At 43.4% G+C, this 23766-nt stretch overlaps 1 protein-coding gene across 11 annotated transcripts in view; it reads left to right on the top strand.

Moving 5' to 3' along the window:
• Window positions 1–23766, top strand: part of TENM2 (teneurin transmembrane protein 2) — a 2247577-nt gene that overhangs the window by 2046217 nt on the left and 177594 nt on the right. For all 11 annotated transcript variants that reach the window (XM_059733461.1, XM_059733468.1, XM_059733466.1 and 8 more), the window contains one exon: window positions 8897–9019. In XM_059733461.1, coding sequence (XP_059589444.1) covers window positions 8897–9019 — 123 coding nt within the window. The remainder of the gene's footprint in view (window positions 1–8896; window positions 9020–23766) is intronic.

The following is a 23766-nucleotide window of genomic DNA, read 5'->3' as shown; positions in this document are numbered from 1 at the left end:
GCAGGGCCAGGCCCAGACATGGGGCTGGCAAATTTGAAGTGGAGCGGGGGGAGGGGAGTTTAACTCCCCCCCTTGACCCATACAGGACCCAAGCCTGGGTCTTCCTGGGGAGGAAGCAGCCCCTCCCAGGCTTTTCTCCTTTCAAGTGGAGGGGCGGGGGGGAGCATTATGGCCAGGTCCCAGCCCAGGCTGACATGTTGAAGTGGGGGGGGAGTGTGGTGGTTTAAATCCTCTCCCTGGCCCACACAGTACCACAGCCAGGGTCTCCCTGGGGTAAGGTAATCCCTCCCAGGATTTTCCCCTGCTCTCCACTAGAGGCAGGCCATGGCTGGAGTCCCATGCAGGCCAGGGAGGGGATTTAAATCCCTGCATCCACTTCAGCATGCTGGCCCAGGCCGGGGCCTGGCAATGCTCTCCCCCCCTGCTCTAGCTGGGAGCAGGGCAAAAGCCTGGGAGGGGCTGCTTCTGCCCAGCAGGCAGACCCTGGCTGGAGTCTGGATCTGGGTTCCCCTCCTACCCCCTTCTCAGTCAGCTGAGACAGTGATAGTGCTCTGACTATGGAGCAGAGGTGTGGGGCCACTGGAGAGAAGCACAGCCCAGGGCTGCAAAACATCCTGGGGTGCTGGGGGACTATGAATTAACTTAAACTGGGAGGGGGTCTGGGACAGAAGTTCTATAAACCAGTTTGACATAAATCAGTTCAGTCTGATACTACATCCAGTGAAGTTTATCTTAAACAAGTTTCAGCCATTTTGAGAGCCGTTTCAGTGCACTGAACTTTTGTTGTGTTACTGATTTGAACCAGTTTATGATTAATTAAACTGGTTTCTGTGTAAGTTCCATCCCTAGCCTGTCCTTGATATTTTGCTTCGGTAAAAAGAAGTGGCATTTAGCTCCAAGAAGTTAAATAAATTGCCCAATGCTACATGATGAATGAATGCCAGAGGTGGGACTAAAACCCAAGCATCTTGACTCCTAATCTTATATTCAAAATGTAAAACAACTATAACAATTGCTGTAATGGAAACTATATTGTTTTTTCTTTAAATGAAAAAGTTGCTTGTTCTGGTAATGCTTTAAATTAAATTCCCCAATGTACATTTAATTTAAATTTATTGAGGCAGTTAGTGAGTATTAAATAACTCACCAATGCTTAAGAGAAGCATATTTACTGAGGATTAATGATGATGAAAAATAAAATAATCTGTTAGCTGTTAAACCTCAACAAGCATAGTTAATAAGAAGTTATTTTATTTATGTATAACAGTGGCCATATTAGATCTAGATAAAATGATAGTGTCAGGACATGTTTTTTCAAACTACTCTGTAGGAAATGGTTTTGTGTTGGCAGCTGGAGAACTAGATGATGTAACAGGTCTATTTTGGCCTCTGATTTCTGAGATTTTAAAGTTAATTCAGATATTTTGCATGAGGAAGTTCTGTGGAATTTTTAGTCACTTAACCCTACAGCCTAAACTGTTAGAAATACACTATTAAACATGAAGAAAATTGCTTATGATTATAACACTGGAAATATATTTCTTAAAGAAAGATCAATTGTGTCACTGATTTATGCCTCTGAAGCCTGCTAGCACATCATTTACCCATATGTACTACTCCCATGGGAGCACATTGGCAGAGCTTCACATACCAAGGTGTAATACATCGGGCACATCTAAACAAGATGCCTTAATGTGCAGTGGACTGTTCCACCGCGCATTAGCATGTCATGACAAAAATCATGTTAATATGCTAATGCTCAGTAGTATTAGTCTACTGAGCATTAAGCACCACAAAAAAAAAGTTTGCCTTTGCTACTGTGCATTAGCACAGCTATTGCACCCTTATCTAATACCTCATATTAGAAGTACTACACTTAATGTGCAGTAGCAAAGGTGCATTAATGAACGTGTAGATGAACCCATTCAAGGCTTACTCCAGGCTGGTACCAAAAGATGCCTCCAGTTGCAGAATGGGTACGTGGTAATTCCAGCTTGGAGAGTTGAAGGCAGCTGACCGTGATGCTAGCTGTCACTCCATTGTGGGCTGTTAGAGCAGTGGTTTTCAACCTTTTTCATTTGCTGACCCCTACACAATTTTGAAACTGATATGCCTTAACCATACTAGGCTCATGGGTTAGTAAGACTCAGGGGGAACTTTAGCTTTGTCCATAGCCAGAATTGACCCATCTGTAGCACACGCAGGGTATATTGAGTGAAAACCAACTTTCAGCCTTGGAATAAGCTATCTAAAAAAAAAAAACAACCTTTCTGTGCATGCAGCAGTTGAGGACCGGAGACTGCATTTTCAACGAAAATAACTTGATGCTGAGATACAAATGCCTCAGTAAGTCCTACTATATCTAATAAATGCTTTGTGCCATAAGAACTAATGAATTTACTGGAAGGGTATGTTTAAGTATTCTTTGAAGCACTAGACTGGTGATTGTGCAAGGGTTGATACTTCTGTGATGTGCCTAAATGACTTAAGGCTTTAGAGCAGTCATTGAAGACCGATGAACATACCAACAAACCTTCAGGAGTGGTGAGGGGAGAAAGCAGTAAATTGAGTAGAGTGGATGTGGTAAAGAAAAGCAATTTGAGTTTTGGGGACTGAATAGTTTTACCAGGACCCTTCAAATCATACTGACTAAAGTCAGGTTTCTGGGGCCTGATTGTCCTTTACGCTTCAACTATGTCTATGTCACAGATATTAAGTAGTGTACATAAACAAGCATGCCAGGCTTCCCTGTGCATAGTACTGAATTGTGAAAGCAGTGGACTTGCATTCAAATAGCATTGTTAATTATCTCACCTGCAACAGTATAGAAATGCAGCTGTACTGTTTGCAGTTTGGACATTTGTGTGCACAGAGCACTGTGGACTGTGATACTTCCTGGCATGGTACATTTACAGTACAGACATGCCCTTAAGTTTTCATTTCACTGCCAAAGTATTGTAAAAAAACTTTAGCATAGCCACGTGTCCAAACCCCAGCATCTGACTTTTATACAGTTGCCTTATCTGCCATTTAACAAGAGAAGTCAAGTATTCTACTCTAGTTTCATATTGACAATGCTGAGCCTTAAAAAATCCTCTGCTCCTTGTTGCTATCTCTGTAAATACAGCTGAAGGTTGGCTACCATGTTTGCTCAAGCAGAGGACAATGTCTCTCTTTATATAACTTCTATTGCTTATTGATTGGCTTTTGTCAGCTTTATCTGTTGCCAGACATTTTTGTGTGAAAAAAATTTGTGATACCCCACAAAGTGCTAGTGCCTTGTACATGAAAGGCACGATACCCCTTCCAGGACTGCTAATACCTTGCTGAGGTTAGTCCTCTCTCTGCCACCACTCAGTCTTTGTTAGCTATATATCACATTAGCAAAATCTGAATCATGCTGTAATCTAGCTGCATTCATACTCTCCCTTGTTCATTTGTTCATGAACATTCATTTACCCATTTTGGGGGACTGGGGAAGAAGACTTTTATCTATCTGTCTAATCATTCATGTGTTAATGAGATGCTCCGTACTGTAGACCTTGAGCACCTCAGTGCTCATATTTCTCCAAATGACTCGTAGCACTGGCTAGAGTCAAACATAATGTTATCAGGCTCCGTGTATGTTTTCCCCACACAGCTCCTCCACTGCCCCTTTTTCTTGACCTTCAGAACCCTGCTATTGCAATCTTGGGCCTCTCTTGAGGAGGGATTGTCAATTGTGATGAATTGTGCTTTCGTTTTGTAATGGGGGCAAGTAATCACTAGGGACTTGCTGTACCAAACTCGTTTCACTTGTGTCTTGAGTCAAACTTGAACCTAGTTCTCCAGAGAAAAAATACTAGAACATTAACCCACTGTATCCCCCAGTCCTCAAGCAGCTGTCTGCTTAAGAGTAATGTGATTTCAATACAATCAATTTCTGACATAAATAGAGTTATGATATATTGTTCAGGCAGGAAAGTGTAGTTATGTAGCATTCTAAATTTAGTAACTCTTGTCATTTACTAGGAATTAAAGAAGCAGTTACATTTATATTAATTTAAAATACATTATTCTGCCTGTATTTTATTTGATGCTTATGTTTTTAAAGCTATTGGGGTTCTTGAAAGTGCAAACAGAAGTAACATGCAAAACTTCTTTCTGTCCATGTGAGTGTTGCCAGAAGGTCAGACACTATACAGGTCTTGTAAAAGCCAAAGGAGAAGTATAAAAATGTTGCTTAGTACATATACTATAGGATCACCTGCAGCAAAGGCTTATTAATTCTCTCCCTTCCTTATGAGTCTGTGACAATATAATTTCGTAGACCTTATTCTGAAGCCATGCTGCTATCAATTAAAAGTAATTCCAATGAATTAGTGCAGTTACTTCAGTGTTACACTGGTGAGAAGTCTGAAGTAACATTCTTAGGCCCCTGCCACACATTACACTTAAGGCAGCAGTATTTAACCAATTAATTGTGTCTTAAATTGTAATGCTGCCACATGTTAAAGCAATCAATGGTGTCATAAAATAAGGAATATGCCAGAGTTATTACACAAAAAATGTGGAATAACATTGTGGCTCGTTGCTATGATTAATTAAATGCGTGGCCAGGTGCAATCCCCATTCCCCCTATGGATCAACTGCTGGGACTTCCAGTTGCAGGAGATTACTCTTGTCAGTGGAGGGGGAGCCTGGGATTGTGATTCCAGGCTCCCCCTGCATCAGCAATAAGATGTGACAGGATCCAGTGAGCAATCCCACAATCGTGCTTCCTGCTGTGCATATGTGGTATATCAGGAAGTGGCTTGTTTGATTGCACATCAGATCCGGTCATGCCTTTACCTGCACACTTCTCCATGCTAATAACCCAGACAAAGACAATGGTTTTACTGTATTTATTCTTCCATAGAACTCATGCATGTTATCTAGATTAATACTAATAACTGTATATCTGAGATCACAATTTGTTTAAGTGTTTCTAGAAAGTAACCTCATATTGGTATGACATTTATACTTGTTTAGGGATGACAAATGTAACAGTTTTTTGTTTGTGTAAAACTTATAACATCTGGTTGGTTTTATGAAATTCCTATATCATTGAGTACTTTAGTGTTTACTGAATCAGCCATCGGCTAAACCTGCTAGTGTCATGAATATTGCTGACTTGGACTGGGGAAGTCTGACAGAGACAATGGAAAGTCACTAACTTGAACAATATTCCTATAGGTGGAAAAACCTTAAAACAATTGTATGGTTGCAGCCTAAAGGAAGCCCATTCTATCCGGGTTATCTGAAGGGAGTGGGGTTACAGCAGTAGAAAATACCCAGTAAAAAATAGGGACAAAGAAAAAAGTGTTAGACCTGGCTCTTTAAAACAGACTTTGGGAGGTCTGGACAGAAAGGGACTGGTTGTGTCACCTGGGGTACCAGGTGCCATATATTAACTGTCAGACATGGTGAAAGTAAATTAATTTTGCTATAGGGGTGAGAAGACTCCATGATCTCCATGATCTTCCTCCATGAGGAGGAAAAGGAAACTGAGCCAAATGAGTGAGGTCCTGAATAGGGGGGGACCTTGAAAAGATGCCGAGCTAAGGATGAGAAAACAAAAAATGGATTTGCCAATAGGTTCTGTTGTTTTGCTATAGATGTCTATACCATTTGTGTTGTCTACAAGTAAAGTGTGATTACTTTAAAAATCCCTCTGAAAAACCTGTATGTCTCATTTTAACTGTCAGGTATCCTTGCAGGGTTAACTACAAAAAACAGAATAACCACAAGAGTAGAGTTCTTAGGAAAATATGCCTGAGCAACTGCAGTGTCTTAAAGCTAGTGGCCTGGGTAGTCAAAAGCAGCTCCATTTCCTAGAAGCAATGAAAAACAGGGAATATGTGCCCAAGGTGCCAGAACCAAAAAACTGTGGCTACTGCTTGCTTAGACCCAGGGAAGTTTAGAAAACACGGATCCAATACATGGATCCAAACAGAGATGCCTGATGGGGATTCATAAGGAGGAGCCATGCTGGACCCTAACAAAGAGTAAAACATGTGGGAGGCAAAGATAACTAAGTCACAGTGTTAATGTTCTCTTTGCTTTAGTGTTAAAAGAACCAAAATAGACTATGGGACTGAGCTGAGACTGACTGGGCTGAGGACATACCCTCAGCCAAATTTTACTGTGATGTATGTGCACACAACTCCTGAATGTATCCTACTGTTTCTAATTAGAAATGGGTTTATGCTTATTCCTTTGCTGCAGGCATTCTTGTTTGATTAACGGTACAAAAGGTTAATCGTATAAATTTACCATCAGTGCTTTTTTGAAGCAGGAGAGAATAGACAGCTCCTTGCTTTCACAACTCAACTGCTTTTCAAATGCAGCAACATGCAATACAAACCTGGAGCTTTCCCACAGGTTCATATTACATGTGATTTCCCTTACTGTATTGTTAGTAAAAGATGACTATAACCCCAGATTTCACACCATCTGACTTTCCTTTTTGGAAGTTCATTGTACATTTGAATGATAGAAAGATGGGACATGAAGATAGCTGTCATCTTAGTGTCTCTAGAGACGTATGTTTAGGGTGACCATATGTCCTAGTTTGGCTGGTACAGTCTCTGATTCCTTAGACCAGTCCCAGCTGTTTGGTCAAAAGTCCTGGGCTGGAGTCTGGTGGGAAGGTGGAACAGCATGGTGTGTCAGGCAGGTGAGCAGGCAGGCATCACTACCACTGCGCAGGAGCAAGGCGCATGGACACATGGTCACCGTATCTAGATGCCATATCTGAGGTCCCTACGTTCCTTGCTCCTGCACAGTGGTAGGAATGCCTGCCCAGCTACCTGCCTGGTGCACCATGCTGCTCTGCCTCCCCACCAGATTCCAGCCCAGGACTTGTGATCAATCGGTCAGGACCAGCCTATGGAATCCAGGACTGTCCTGGCCAAATCAGGACATATGGGCATCCTACCTCTGGTAGACATGCAAATCCTACCCCTCTTAGGACTGAGCTCTAATTATTCAAACCAAATGAATGTATGATTAAAATACACAGCAGTAGAATGTATTAATAAAATTGTTGTGCACTTGGAAGCAGATGGATCAGGATTTGTTTTAATGTCACATTAAGAAGATCTTTTTTTTAATTCCTTATTTGAATTTACCTGATGATTATAAATTAACAACTCTAATTCTCCTGAAAAGACCAGCTGTTCTTTATGATTTTTGGATTTTCTGTCATAAAAAAGGTTCTTACTTGAAGCAATAGACTTTCATCTCTTCAAGTTAGTGACCTACATTTAAAGTAACAATTGCAATAGAAAATTAGATATAATTTTGAATGAAAACATTGGAAGTAAGGGCCATCTACACAAAAGGTGCTCTGCTTCCTCTTGACTGCCAGGGATCCTCCTGGCCCTCTGCCATTTGCAGCATAGCAGTGATAGCTCACAGCTCCAAGGGGTTACCCACATATAAGTCAGGGAACACCTGAGTGTTATTTGAACTGTACAAATTATGTGTCAATTCATTTGGTTAACTGAAATGCTGAAAAAAATGGTTTGGGTCTGACTTTAGTTCATTTTAACATTTTGGCATATCTGTCCAAGTGCCTCTCCCTGTCCAAGTCCTGCTGTATTAACCACTGGATTCATCTCTTCTTCTGTACGAAGCACCGTATGGTTCAAAGATTTCTTCTTAATCTGCACTTTCAGCAGTCAGTCACACCTAAATGGATTCTATGCATTCAGAGATAATAGCACTATGAGCAGTTTCCTAAGCATTGCTAATTACAATTCCTGTGATAAATTTCTGTCTTTCCACCCCTATTTTAAATCTTTGAGCACTTTGCTTGGTGCACACTGTCAACCAGTTTATGTCCATTTTAATCCTGTTCCAGATGCTTGTAATTTGGTACAAAATATCCTCTGTACTCATTCAGATGTGACACTGCAGAATTGGGCAGTTCAAAAGACAGCATAACTACAGTATTGGCATATTCTCCCCTCAAACAAACGTAAACCTCTCCTGCTCTATAGCAGTAGCTAACTGAAAGTGCTTTGCATAATTGTGTGTGCATTCTTGTGAATGACATTGGTGATGATGGTGGACTGACAGACAAGTAAATAAAAGCAGCCTTGTTGGCTGCTAAAGAACAGTAGGAAAAAAGAGTGAATCTCAGGGTTATTATATGATGGAAGTATGGAGATTTATGCAGGTAGCTTCAGTTTATGCAAGGTGAAGACATGTATAAATCCCTATTGCTGCAGGAGAAGGATAAACCCCAAGTCCTTGCCAATCAGACAAGACCAACATTTAACACAAGGAATAAAAAAGGACTTTCAAGTTAGCTGTTTGGCACCATACAATCAAGAACAATATTAAGATGAAAGCTGTTGATAATATCCATTTAAATCTATGAAAATAAGCACTAAATCATCCAGTGAGGAAAACCCTGTTTGAAAACTAATCTGCAGCAGTGTATGTTAAATAAAATATAATTTTCATACCTTAGTATTTAGTTTGAAAACGTGACATCTCTTTTTGAGCTACTGTATTCAGAAATGCATTTCATTTGGAGGAATATTTTCTCCTGTTTAATATATGAATAGAATGGAAAGAGTATTAGACCAATGTCTGTAAAAATGTTTGTCTCCATTTTTTTTAGTTCAGAGGAGAAATACATTTTGTCCTACCACTTTTTTTGTTATTTACAGTTGATGGTAATTGAACACATATACCCATGTCAAAGTAAGCCAGCCTCCTTTTTAGCACATTAATTTGGCCACTGGACAAGCAGTTTTTACAGTATTTTCCTGAAGAGGTTTAATTGAAAATGGCTGCTGCCCCTCCCTTTGACATTTTAATCTGTTTTATATATTTATTTTTCATTACTTTGTGTCTCTTGCAGCAATGCATCTGCTCGGACTAAACTGGCAGCTACAGCCAGCAGATGGACACACCTTTAACAATGGGATAAGGACTGGATTGCCAGGAACTGATGATGTGGCAACAATGCCATCTGGAGGCAGAGGTGAGATTACAGCTAAATCTTTTGCACTCTCAGGTCTTGGCAATTCAAGCCAAGCTTATCTCTCAGTTCAGCTCTTGATATATGTACTTCACTGGGGTGTGTGCAAAAACATTTATTCAGGGCCTCTTCTCAGCATTTCTGTTGTTCGCTAGATTTTGCAATAATTCTGTGTTGTTTCTTTGCCTACATATAAACATCCCAATACCTTCCCTACCTGAATTCATTTATAAGAACGTTTCGCTTCTGGAATCTGTGCTATTAAATAAAGACTGCACAATCAAAAGTAAAAAGCATCATAAATATGTGCTGATTTTTCAACACCCCCTATTTTGTGGTATAGTGTGGATCTCCCAAAGAAAATCAAAAGCTGGACATGACACAGCATCATAGAGAGAAATACACTCTTCAGTCTGAAAAGTAAATCAAGAGAACTTTGGATGTTTTTACACAAGCTCCGGAAAATCTGAGTGGGGCCGGGGGTTGCTTTAATTCCAGTGTCTCCGAGAGCCACTCTAATTAAAGCTCCCAGAGTGTTTTGTGTATCAGCATCCCCTCACTTGAAAATGGCTGTGGGAGCACTATATCTAAAGCTCATCAAATGAGCTTTAGTTAAAGTGCCCTTGCTGCCATTTTGAAGCACGGGGACACTGATATACGAGATGCAGAGTCTGGCTGAAGTGTGGCAATTACCATGCTCCAGCAGACTCAATTGTAATTGCAGCGTGTCGGAGCAGCCTTCCAGCTCATGTAAAGGAACCCTTTGGCTCCCACCTAAGTCCCAATCTTGCCCTTAGACAGAACTCACTTTGAAGTTACTGGGAATGCTCCCTGAGGACAGCAGAATTTAACTCCTATTGAATATCCTTTCCTTTACTCAAGTGCAGTAAAGGATCTTGTTGGAGCCGTCTTGGCCCATATTTTTCAGGAGAGAAAACAGATGCTGATTGAGTGGGTGGGAGTGTAGCAGTAGCCAGAACAAGACAAAGTACAGAATAGTAATAGTGCATTTGTTAATTAAATAAAACAAAAATCAAGACAATTGAACTATGTGCTAGCTTTTAACATTTCAAAATTCAGAATCAAACTCACATCTCTTCCGTTGCTTCATTGCTTAAGACTTCCCTCTGCTTTTTTGAGTGATGATTAGAATTATGGTGTCATAATAATAGGTCGCACTTGCTGTATAGTGCACTTTGAATAATGAAAGCAATTAGCAGGAGAATGTCCTATGAGTTCAAAGCTGGGCAGAGAAACTGAGATACAAAGAGGCGAAGTGGCTTGTGTAGAGCCACAGTGTTAGACAGTGAAGCGTGTTGGTTATGCATTGGGGCTGCTTGGCTCCCATGATATTTTATATGATAGCTCCTAGTGCTGAAATAGAGCACTTGAAAAGGAATAGATGGATCTTGAACTTCGTATGGCAGTAGGAAGGCAAGAGATTTCTGAGTTCAGTTATCTCCTCGATCACAGTTTTGTGGTAATTTTCAGACTGAAACTCTTTGTGCCTCAGTTTCTTTGTGTATTAAGAGGAACTGAACACCTTCAACTACTTCTGAATTCATGCACTTATGGGAATCAGGCTCTAAGTAAAAGGAGAATTACTACTATATCATATCTCTGTTGATTTTTTTTCCAGTATGTGCACATGCGAGAGTATATTGTTCAAAAGGAACCCGAATGTCTTTGTTCATTCTAAACATTTTATAGACATTTTACAGAATGTTAATAAAACCTTTGAAAAAGATCTCACTTAGATAAATAGCCTTGCAGTATGAAATACAGTGAATGACAGGCTGTATGAGTAAAATCAATGTCAGAAAGACAGACCTTGATAGCAACAAGGGTGTGAAAAGTTTTCCATCCCCCACCCCCTCTCCACACATACACATTTATTCAATTTAAAGTTAATATTGCTGTGCCAGCAGTTTTTAAGAAGGCCTCTGGCAGCTTTTAACACAACAGCCATTTCAGGTCTAGCCTCTCTGGCTGTGCAGAGTGACCTTTCATAATTGACACGACTCAGGATGAAGCCATTCTTTTCAAAACACTGGTCTTCTAAAGAAACCTTTAACCCTTAGAATAAAAATGGCCACTTAAGCACAAGCTGTGCCATCTCGGCAAGCAGGCCATTTAAAGATAGTGCCACTTTGGGGAAGAAAACAGACGATATTTCAAAGTGGTCTGCCTATATTTTTGCCTGTGGGCTAAACTCTCCTCTGAATAACAGCAGTGTAAATACAAAATAATGTAATTGCATCATGATATGACTGAAAACAAAATCCAGCCTTATGATAACAGTGTCATGATTTCTCTTGTTTGTACACTGTCACTCAGTGGAGCTTAGTAGAGTCTGAAAGTGCCTGGGTAAAAAGAACAGACAAGGAGCAGATCAGACAAGCTGATTTACAGCGGCAAGTATATGTACCGGATTGAAAACAGGGCAGGAAACGCCCACTCTGGCACTGGGGTCACGGAGCTAATAATAAACTAGGGGATTTGGGGAAGAGGTAGAGAGACACTTTATTTCTGCATGCAAGTAGCAAGGCAGGGCCTCTCCATAACACTCAAGGGAGCACCGCCGCTATTGAGACACTCAGCAAAGTGCCCCTGGTTTAATATGAGGAAGCTTGCTCAAGCATCAACTTGCAGAAGCTGGGAGTCTGGCGTGGAAAGTTTTGATGAAGCAATGACTAAGGGAGGGGACATTCAAAACCAATCTACAAATCTTTTAAGGCAATTAGTGCCACTGGTGAAGAGGTATTATTAGTAAGTGAGAGTACAGGAAGACATAATTGAAATAATGGGATGAAATTAAAAAAGAGAAAATATTGATGAAATATCAGAAATAGCTTCTTGATACTGAGTTCTCTTAACCAGTAATGCAGTCCCCTAAGGGAATTGGTGGGAGCTTGGGGCAATTAAAACTAGACCTGGCAAAAAACTAATTAAGTATACATTAGGGAATAGTCCTGTGTTGGCAGGGAGACAGACTAGATGACTTAACAGAGCTTTTTCATTGCTATATTCTCTAAAACTATGCCAAGAATGTGTCTGAAATTTTAAAAATTCTTTAGATGCCAGACACACAACTCCCTAAAATGGGTGACCTGCCATGTGCCATTTCCTTCATAACTGTCAGAATATACTGTAAAAGTCAACTTTAATCATTCCTCTCTAAGCAGGAGAGGTTTTAGATAAACACACTTGTATATTTTAGGATATGTCTATACATATTGTTTATACATACCCAAACTAGCTTTATATTAGCCAGCTTGAGTACTTGTAGCAGCATAACAGTGGTAGCATGGAACTCAGCATGCATTGCAAAATCCTACTGAGAAGCTGAGTAAGTACTTCAGTGTAGACATACCTTTGAAGAAATCTCTCATTCTTTTGCCTTCTTGCAACATGTCTCCTGTGGTTCCCTGGTGACCTTATGATTTTCCTGTTTTGTATTACTCAAAGGTACTGATGAATGGCATAGTGCACTGAATTATAATTTTAAAAATAACAGTTATAAGCTGTATTACTTTATAATGGTACTGTACAAACACACAATAAGAGACAGTCTCTGCCTCAGGGAGCTTACAGCAGTGCTTCTCAACCAAGATGCCACAGCACCATGGGGTGCATTAAGAACCTTTTAAGGTTGTTGAACAATATTAGCACTATTAGATATGCACACACCTACAGATGATTCACAAGATAAACCCAGAGATTTCAAATAGGAATCCAGAGTGGCAAAAACATTGTGATCTGTCATGGTGCTTCTGAGTTCTTTGCAACAGAATAATTGCTCAGAATTATTTTTCTGAGGCCAACAAATGAGTGAAAGCTAAGAGCTGACATTTTCTGAGGGGTGCGTTGAGTCTAATGAGAGGTGCCTTGAGTCTAGTATCAAAACCAGCAGTTCTCAGTATTTTTAGAGACAGATAACAAAAGCTGGGAGTGAATTGAGGCCCAAGAGATCAGCGTGGCCCATTATAAGAATAATGATAATTTGTTAATTGGAAATTGGGTCCTGACACTGAAAAGGCCCAGTGTTTGAATGAAGTGACTGGGTCTAGGCTCAACTTTGCAAAAAAAAGCACATGAGATTTCAGCATAAATTAATCACAGTATTTGAATTATAAACATATAAATAAGATTGAGTTGTTCATGACTAAATGATAAAGTATTGTGAACTGCCACAAATATTACATGCAGAGTTCAAAATCAGAGCTGCACATGAAACTCAGCAAAATGTTGAAACTTAGCCTGACAATCCCAAAGCTATACGCTAAGAATGGAACCTGGCTTTAAGGAGCCAGACCCAGTTTTTCCCCACTCCCCAAAAACATGGCAAATATAATGGTTCAACACAAAAGGTAAAATTATGCTCCTCCAGGACAGTTTTGTGTTGATTGAAAATGGAAACTCAACAAACCAAACAGCAGAGGGATAGAAACGTACATGTATTGAAACCAAGGAAAATACTTTCTTGGATCTACTTATCTTGGCTCCACTGTTTTCCAAGTATACTGAGTAATGGGTTACATTAAAAAAATACAAATTAAAACCATCCTACAGTGTTTGATCCTGTAACTAGCAGTCACTTGAATGATTTGCTGACATGGGCCCCATGCTCCCACCCAGCTGTTGCTGTGCTTCTGCATGCCCACTCACTCTCATCCCCCCCCACCTGCTGCCACCATTTCCCTGCTCTCGTGCCCGCCGCCACCACTCCTGTCCACCCCCTCCCCCCCTCCCCCACCTGCTGCTCCAGCACCACATGGTTGCCAGCTACAGCACTGGGACTGCAAAATGCAGCAGAACTGCCCTGGCCCCCATGATTCTCAGCTAACTTTGTGCAGTGCCAGCTGGCCTGGGCTGGCTCCTGCTGTGTCCTGCGGTCTTTGCCGTGCAGCTGGGATAAGGTGCTGGAGCGGTGAACAGGGGAGGATGAGGAACTGGTAGGAGAAGGGCAGCAATGGCAGATGTGGTAGGGGGAAAGTGGCAGTGACCAGGAGCACAGCCACCAGGGACTGCCCAAATCTTCAAAGCTCTCCGAATTTTTTCCGAAGATTTGGAGAGCTTTGAATCAATTTGGACCATTTAATTCATCCCCTGATTCAATTCGGATTTGGAGATTCAGCCACTGAATTGGGCCGAATCTCCTTCAAATCAAATCACCACCTGAAGCTTCGCACAGCCCTAGTAACTGGAGTTACTGTGCAGTAGTGCCAGCGACATCTTATAGGTGTTGCTACTGCGCTGTAGCCTAATAATACTACACAATAGCAGATTAGCACTGTCTGTTCTGTGATGCGCTACTGCATAGTCAGCATCTCATGTAGATCCACCCCCTGTTAGGTATCCTCTGAGGCCTAGCCCTTTTTCTCCAATTCTATTCATTCTGTTGTGTAAGAAACGCAGAACACCATTGTTCAGAAGATTTACATAGTCAAAAAAATTTTAGAGGGAGAAAAAATAAATTAAGATGTGTGCCAATTAATTTCTATTGATTCCTTAAATGATAATCCTAAGAAATTTATTAAAAGCCACCTCCATCCTTCTCACATTTTGCTATACTTAATCGTTTACTTTGGTCATGTTTTAATCAAGATACATCATGTTTTACCAAATAAATTAATCTTATTAAGTAGCTACTGTGGAGCTATGTTGTGGAAGCTGTTTAAAATGCAAGCAAGCAAAATTCTGTAATGTCTTCAGAAAAGATCATATTCCATGTTCCAGATTTGGATGTGTATCTGTTAGGCACTGTAAACTGTATGATTAGATGATTGTAGTGAAAAGAAAACATTTGACTAATGCAGTAAAAAGGATAGGGTTTTGGGGTGTATTTGTGTCATTAGTTAGTTTATTTAGCGTAATTTGGTTATCCATGCTTTAACAGAAGACAAGACAGAGCTAGGGGTACTGCAGAAATTACTTACAACATTGAGCATATCTCTTCTTTGGTTAAACATGAGGACCTAATAAATCTTAATTACATCTGCAATGAAATGATTTGCTTATGAAATCTTCTGAAAAGATTGTGCCTCAGCATACAGTATCTGCCAGAACTTGGAGATGATTTCTGATTTTTAAATATAGTAAGGGATTAGTAGACTCTAAACTCTTAGGGTCCAGCCATCGTTTGCTACAGCCAAAGCCTTGAGAGGTGGTCCTAAGCAGAGGTTCTCTTTGCAGGATTTCTTCCTTCCCATGTACAGGAAGGTGGTTAACAAATTTCACAGATCCCTGTTCCTGACTAGCTCCTTTAGACCAGGACTTCAGGCTCCCTTGTTATTCCCATTAAACAGACCAGGGATTCATGTGCATTCTTTGGCAGATTCCCCCATAGAATTAGTGATGGGTGGAATAATGCACATTCCTTGACACTGAACAAGCCTTACCCTATCCCATATTTAACTCGGGAGCATGGAGGTACAGGGAGTTAACTGGATTCTGCAGAGGTGATTGAGTCACTCTTTTGTTCTTTGCACAGACACATGTACACACAAGGGTTACCTCCATATGTAGCGGTAGGAGATATAATCCTGCTTCTTTTGTAATACAGCTCCCTAAAACTTGTGTAAATGCAGCTAATCATGACCCTGGAAGTGTGGTTTGACAAAACAAAACTCACTGGTATAGCAGTATCCTTTCTGTCACGGGAGTTCAGGTTGTGTCATTTCAGCATCTCTAAGTTAAGCATTTGTTTTCTGAGCTTTAGCTGTGAAACAGCCATGAAAATTCATGTTACATCTGGAGCAAATTTCTTGTACACAATTGGAAAAATACAGATTTTCTAGATGGATTTTAGGACACTGTGGGTACACCTACACATGCAATTAATGTTATATAGGTTTACTGTGAAGTAATTTACTGCAAAGTAAACTAGCCCTGGGCAGCCATCTACACAGGCAGCCATTTGAAAGCAGATTTGCTCCTCATGGCAATAGCCTACTCCAGTCCTCATCCAGCCCTGCTTTGCCTCCCTGCAGCAGCCAGAGGGAGCTGGATGCTACAGCCACAGCTGTTTGGGGGCCAGGGCACTTTAAAAGGCAGCTCTCTGTGGTACTCCCTGGCCACCTGCATTTCTAGCTTGGAGTAGTCTGCAGCATGCTAGCACAGCCTTTTACAACTCTATCTCCAGTGCCCACTGTGTGATGGCTGCTCCATCTTTAGGCCCCAGGAGTGATGACCCATACCTTAGGCTTTTGTTTGCCACCCTGCTCAGTGCACTTCACCACCATGGTGACCATCACCTGGCCCCAGGCAATCTTGGTCCTGTCTATCCCCTCATGCCATACGGCTGTGTTGTCAAGCTCACTACTGCAGCCAAGCTCAACCCTGGCCCCTGTGCTGACAACAACCAGCCCCCGGCTCATTGCCCAGACCCCCACAGGAATGCCAATAACGCCTATGTGGATGCTGCCATTAGTTCCATCCATGAGCTCCTGGGGCTCCAACCCTACTGCCTGTGGGCCCACCTGGCCAGCCAGGACTGGTGGCTGCATATCATCCAGTACTCCTGGGATGACAAGCAGTGCCTGGACTCATTCTGGGTGACCCAGGCCAAGTTTCAGGAGCTCCTCAATCTGCTCTACCTACACATGGAGCAGCAGGCCACCACCATGTGACCACACTTCCCTGTGGAGACCCGGCTGGCCATTGCTGTGCTCAAGCTGGCCATGCCCTCCAGCCTGTGCTATGTTGGCCATGTCTTCAGCGTGGGCAAGTAGACCTCTGTGGAGGCCATCCTGGAGGTTTGTCCAGGATGTTCTCAGGCACACAGTACTCTGGATCCACGACCCCCTGGTGGGGTTCCATACCCTGGGCTTCCCCCCAGTGCTTCAGGGCCTTGGACGAGACCCACATCCCCATCACATGCCTGCCCCATGATGACCACCTGTACTGCACCTGGCAAGGCTTCCACTCAGTGGTGCTGCCAGTTGTGGTGCACCACCAGGGTGCCTTCACCAACATCAGTGCTGGCTGGGCTGGCAGCACCCATGATGCCTGCATCTTCTAGAACTGCACTCTGCTAGCCCTGGTGGAAAGCGGTCACTCATACCAGACCTCCACCTGGGTGAGGTGATGGTCCCTCATTGGGGACCCCACCTACCCACTTCTCCCCTGGCTCATACAGCCCTATACTGGGCAGCTGGACCTCCCCACCAGGCACATTTCAACACTGCTTGGGCTGGACCCACACACCTTCTGCTACCTGAAAGGATGCTGGTGCACCTTCACTGCTTGCCTCAGGGTCATCAAGGCCAACATCCCCCAGGTCATCATCATAGGCTGTGTAACATCTGCAAGGCCTAGGGGGCAGCTCTTCCATGAGGCTTGGGCAGAGGAGGCCCAGTAGGCAAACAATGCCTGGCAGAAGGAGTACCAGCTGCAGTGGCAGCAATACCAATAGGGCCCCCTCCCACAGAGGCCCTGGGAGAGCTGCACATCTGGCAGTGGGGGCCAGGGCATCAGGTGCGAGAGGTGCTGGTGGATAACCTGCTCCTGAACCCCTTGCTGTAGGCCACATGGACGGCTGGCCATGGATCCCACCTCCATTGTCCACCCCATCACCATGTTCACAGCATACAGTTTTCAGCAAAAGTCTTTATTTCCTTCCCCAAACACAGACCCTGTCCCCACTCCCTCCCAAACCCATCTTTCCCCTTCCAAACAACAGAGCCCTCCCGCCTCCCTCCCAAACCACAGAGCCCCATCACCAACCACCACACCCACCACCAATAAAGCACCCTCTTCCCTCTGTAGTCTATGTACATTCTGTTCTGTGTGCCCTCCTGGGGCAGGGGACAGTAGGGTGGAGGTTGACATGTAGTGGTGGTTGACATGTTGTCTTCAGCTGTTGGGAGTAGGAATGCATAGCATAGGCATGGATACCCCTCCAGGTGGCAGCAAGTGCTGTGAGGAAGCTCAGACTTGCCCACTACACTACAGAAGCTCAGTGTCCCTGTGCCAGGTTCTTGGGTGCACTTGGGGCACCTTGGCAATCAGCATCAGCAGGGCATAGTGGGTCAGGCACCACCCTACAGGGTGGAGCCAGGGGACACGTGCTCACCACCACGGCCTCTGGCTGCACCACCATGGGTGGCAGGTGGTCAGGGGGCTTAGCTGGGGTGAGGACAGCTGCTGCTCTGCCAGCACAGCTGGCTTCTGCTCATGCAGCCTGGGGCCAGGGCCAGCAGGGCCTGGGCATGGTGCTGGCCCCACTGCAGACAGCGTCTGGGCAGGGACTGCACAGAACCTGGGAGAGCAGCGGGGGGCGGCCCAGGCTGGAGGGCCGGCTGGCAGGAAACCCAGGCAGGAGACACTGGCTACTGGAGACTGCTGCACCTCAGCCCAAGCCCACTGGGGGCCTAGGGATTGGCAGCAGGCAACTGTCAGGGAGTAGACAGGGCTAGGACAGGATGAAGAAGACTGCCACCCAGAGGTCCTCCTCCATGGCCTCTACTGTCCTGGCCACCATAGCGGTCTCCTGCTCCTGAGCCTCCAGCATCCTCTTGAGGAGGGCAATGTGTCTCCCCTGGCTGGCCATGCAGGAGCGCCCTCTGGGGAGGAGCTGGAGCTCATCAGGGTGGATGGTGCCATCCCTTGCTGGCCTGCTGGGTGGAGCTGTGCATCCAGAGCTGGCAGGACAGGTGCTGGCCTGGGCTGTTGGAGCTGCTGGACAACTCCAGGGGCAGAGCCCATGGTGGGACATGCTCCTGACACCTCAAGAGTCCCTCTCCCACTCTGGACTTGTTGCCACTGTGGACACTTTTGCAGGCCACCCATGTTGGAGAACACAGCATGGCTCTATCCGCGTCCAGGGGTGTGAGGATGCAGTCCAGCTGCCTCATAAATGGCATGGTCCTGAGGGAAGTTCCCAACCAGTGGTTATGGTTGGTGATGTGGACCCACTGCGTACGCAGGGCCTTGACCTTTATGCATTACTGGTACGCTGTCTGGTCGCACCTGCACTCCTGCATGTCACCCACCAGAGTGTCATAGATGTGGGCGTTGGAGCACCCACCCTAGGCAAACTGGCTCTGGACCTCAGTGTCATCCCACAGTACCATGAGGTCTATGGTTTCATCCTGGGGCCAGTTGGGCCCCCAGGATGCAGCGTGTGGCATCAGGGAAGATGCCAGCATGATTCCCTCAATGGCCCTCAGGGGTTGTGGGTGAGCATCTGGGTGCTGCCAGACTTGGGAAGGTGCCTGCAGCACAGGGGCATAACACAAGGCAGGCAGGCAGGCACACGGTGGGACTGGCCTGGAGGCTAGCACCAAGGGTCTGTGCTGGCTGCTGTGGCTGGAACAAGGCTGCAGGATCCAGTGGCCAGAGGCTGGCAGCAGGTGGCGCAGACCCCAGAGTCACCATAGAGTTTTAAATGCCAGACTGGGGCAGGCAAAGAGCCAGCCCAGCCCTGGGAAGCTCTGAGCCCCATGGCCCTGGGGCTAGCCTGAGGCTGCCCCCCTGGTGGTGGCACTGACTGGGAGTAACTTTGTGCAGTAACTAAGGCAGGTAGCAAATTAACCATGCAATAGACTAATTTACTGTGAAGTTTATTTAAGTGCCTGCACATAAAGATGGTGACACTGCCGCACAGTAAGTTAGTCTTCTGCTTGGTAAAGCATCTCATGTAGACACACACTGTTTTATTTAACGTCTGGGTGTACTTGGAGGTACAATTCATATGAATGTAAATTTGCATTGTACTAATACTTACGCTGAAAGACTTGTGAGGGGGAAAAAAGATTTCTAAATCAAATTAAAAATGGACTCTGCCCCTTTCAGAAGAGACAAAGGCTGCTACATCTTAGGACAATGCAAAGCTAGTATTCAAAATCATATTCGTTTTTACATTTAGTCCTTGTGGCATAAATCTCAGTTCAGTGCACCTGTATATTAGGTAGTGGCCTTCTTGCAAACTCTACCCAATACCAAATAACTAATCTTGACCATTTAAACACAAAGAAGTAGCAATAAGAAAAGGAAGGTAAATCATAAGAATAGGGAGGGAAGGTGGAGTTGAGACTTGGAGAGATGGAAAGACCCCCAAAAAAGTGTTCCAAACTGCAGGATCAGCAAAGGAGAAGATCCTTTCACCATCTGCAGTGATATTTATTGCCTGGAATTACTGCAAGTCCAAATCAACCAGATTTGTATGGTAGATGATTACAGATTTTTTAGAATTGATGTTCTGCCAGTTAAATGACCCATGCTTCAGTAGTAGTACCAAAGCAAACATTTTCAGAGGTGTGCAATGTAAAATCATCTACCTCACATCACAATTATTTCCTATTTGAGTATGCAGAGAGTGCTGTAGAATCTCAAATGTTGCCTGTAGGTCAGTCCTAACCCTCAACTACTGTGTGGAATAGGAAAGTCTAAATTACACGTGTGTTTTCAGACCAGACCCAACCCCATCTTAATAGCTCACTTTTAATCAATATTAACCTGCATTTTGACCAACTCATACAATATATTTCTACAGTAGCTAGTTAATAAGATTAACCTTCTTGGCAAAACATGGTGTATCTTGACTAAAACATGACCAAAGTAAATGATTCAGTTTTAGCAGAGATACTAATTTGTGAAGAGGAAAATTGGGTAAGTGAGAAACCAACATTGATCCCCAGTTCAAGGCTGGGGCACACCAATGGGATGATTCATGAAGCTTGCACTGCTGCTGCCATATTGCAGCCTTCAGGACTGTCAAATTGGCACTTTCAGCGAGCATTAAAATAGACTTTAAAAATGCACATAGCAAAATAGTAATTTAACTGGGTAAATAATACACCTTTAAAAATGGATAAGTGTTATTTAGTCGATAACAAGCTTATATTTACAGGTGCTTAAATACATGTTTGACTGAGAGATTGGAATGGCTCCCCTGGGCAAGAAGAAATATGCTTTTAAAACTCCCTTTATAAAGATTTATAAAAAAAGAAAATCACACTAAAATATGTTGAAATAATTGTGAGATTGTGATAAACAGACAAGCTCCAAGACAGCCATTAGTCTGGAGCATCATTAATTCATGCCATTAGGGCTTACTTGTCCACAATGGTCTTAGTTCTTTGGCCAGCCTTACTTCTCAGTTTCTTGCAAGTTTCTTTCAGTTTTGGCATGTCCATAACTTTATTTAAATGCACTTGATGATCTTTGAATGTGATCTGCAGCAGTCCATCAAAATGGAAAATAATCTAAAAATAGAAGAAGGAAAAGGAGTGAGTCACAAAGAGGAACACACTCTTACTGCATTAGGGGTGAAGACCAAAGAAGTTACATTATGAAAAAATTATAAAGTTTACTTAGAAATTCTCTAGAGCATGCAGAAGAGACAGCTTCTGAGTGGGGCCATTGGTACAAAATAAACTACTGAAGATTTAAAGAGTGGATATAAAGTCAGGGGCTGGGTGACACCCAATTGTACTTGAGTCCTAAATGTAAAGTAAACCTGATTAATCCTTTACTGAAAGGTTTGGGAGTCTAATCACCTTTGCCTCTTGGGCTGGATACAGACATTCAGGAAGGTTAGATCTAGTTTAAAATGGCCACCTGATTTAAGGTAAGTAGGGATCGGGGGGGGGGGACTAGTGGGGTGGCATTGAGGGATTAAGAGAGGGTAAGCAGACTCCTGGGGTGGGGATTGATTGGGGGGGGTCCATGTGGGAATCAGGGGGCAGATGAGGTCTGCGGGGAGGATAGAAAGGGGCAAGTAGAATCCACTGGAGGGATCAGGGGGTGGAGGGCAGGTGGGGTCCACAGGGGATTGAGGAGGCCAGCAGCGTCTGTGGAGGGATTGGGGGGCAGGCAGCATCCTTGGGGTGGTTGGTGGGTTCTGGGAGGTTTGGCTCTCTCCCCCATGCCCCAGGATCAGGGGCTATGTTTAGTTCCCTGGTTCCCTCCCACCCCTACTCAAACAACCCCTCCCTCCCATCCTGCCTTCCCCTTCCTCCACTGGGGATTACTTCCTTTGTTCCTGGCATCTGCAAACACTGGTAGAACCATCGCTGAGAACAGCTTGTGAGATTTATTCATCTGATTCAGTTAATCTATAAGATGCACTTCTACCTTTCTTTTGCCCCCTCGGTATTCCATGTTATATTTTGCAGGAGCTAGATTTACTTTCTAATGAATGTTTCCAATTTGGGGCAAAAAGGACATGGGAACCCTGTTTTTCCCTTGGGTATTTCTAATATTACTTCTTTGCTTGTCTCAATCACCATTTGAGAAGGAACCAGAAAAGTCCAAAGCAGTAGTATTAGAATTACTGGTACTATTACACTTGAAGGCAAAACAGAATTTCAAGTGATTTGCCCCTTGTGTGTCCCTTCTTCTCCGATTTGGAAGTGTCCATTACAAAGTAAATGGACCTCAGCATAAGCTGATTTGAGGATCTGAAGAGAACATTTCAGAAAACAAACGAAAACAAAACCAACCATTAAGCAATGTTCTGTTTCACAGACAGAAAGGTGGGAACAAAAATCATGCAGGAATTCTTTCAGCAAAACCAGGGGTAGGACCCAGAGCTCTTCCCTCCCAGTTTTGTGCCCTGACCACAAGTTTTATTCATTCAGCACTGAAAGGAAAAAGCCATATTGCAGCAGCTTCACCTTTATGAAATTAACATCTATTTGCATCAGTAGTAATGAGAAGAATGCACTCCCTTCCCACAAATATCTCATATTTACGTAGCTCAGTAGGCACAAATATTAATCATTTACTTGCACCTGCTGCAGTTATTTTTGGGGAACAGGATTCAATAATATATGATCTCTGGGGATTTAAAAGCTTTGGTTACTTGCTGGACTCAAACCTTTGTGAGAAAGATCATTAAATTTGCAAACACAAAACTTATTATAATAATAAAGCAATTTTTAAAATGAAAGTTATTGCAGCATTACCAATTTAAAGGCATTAAAAATACACCATGCTGTCTGTAGCAGTGTTGACTTATATCTTTAAATCTAGAAATGGGACTAGGCATGTTTGGGGATGCAGAACACCAGGACCTGTGTAAGCCGTTCACTCCCTGTGGGCTGGGAGCAGAGAGCAACTGTAGGGGTGGAAGGAACCGAGGAGGTCATCTACCTCATCCCCTAGATCTAAGGGAGGGTCAATTATACAAAGTCCCTTCAGAACTTTGTCTAACCTCTTCTTAAAACTTGCTAATGCGTAGAGACCTTAGGAATAACACAGCTTCCTTCCTCCTGGCCACTGCTTAGAGCTGAGGCAGTGCAGCAGGTGTGTCTGCAGCAAGAAGCTGAGTCACTTCACATGGCAGGGCCAAATAAAAGTGGTGATTCTAAAAGGCCGTCCCTCAGCCTTTGTCCTGAAACTCTCAAAGAAAAGCCACTCTTGTCTGAGCAGCTTCATTGTACGGATATAACGAGGGTTGAGATTGTCATGAACTCAGCACACCCAAGTCCACAGGCAGATTGTATTTTTGCCTAATGAGTGGAACATGCACTAACATTTAAGCTAACAACTGCCAAATTCTACTACGAAATAAAATGAAGAGCCTTTTGTCTTAATAAAATTTTGAATAAAAGAGACTTGTTTTTTATGTTTACCATTAATAAAATAATTTTCCAATAGGGGAGAATTACTGGAGCACTGAGGCCAAAGCATTCCCTTTTCTGTCTTGATATCTAACAATTTTATCTCATTTCAGCTGACCAGATGGGTTTTTGGTGCTAGTAAATGTTGAGAATGAACTCTTTTCACTTGGAAATGCAAAG

Source organism: Alligator mississippiensis, chromosome 9, assembly GCF_030867095.1.
Source record: "Alligator mississippiensis isolate rAllMis1 chromosome 9, rAllMis1, whole genome shotgun sequence".
NCBI classification, from domain to species: domain Eukaryota; kingdom Metazoa; phylum Chordata; order Crocodylia; family Alligatoridae; genus Alligator; species Alligator mississippiensis.
The sequence above is the reverse complement of the archived record's forward strand: the minus strand, read 5'-3'. Positions and strand labels throughout refer to the sequence as shown.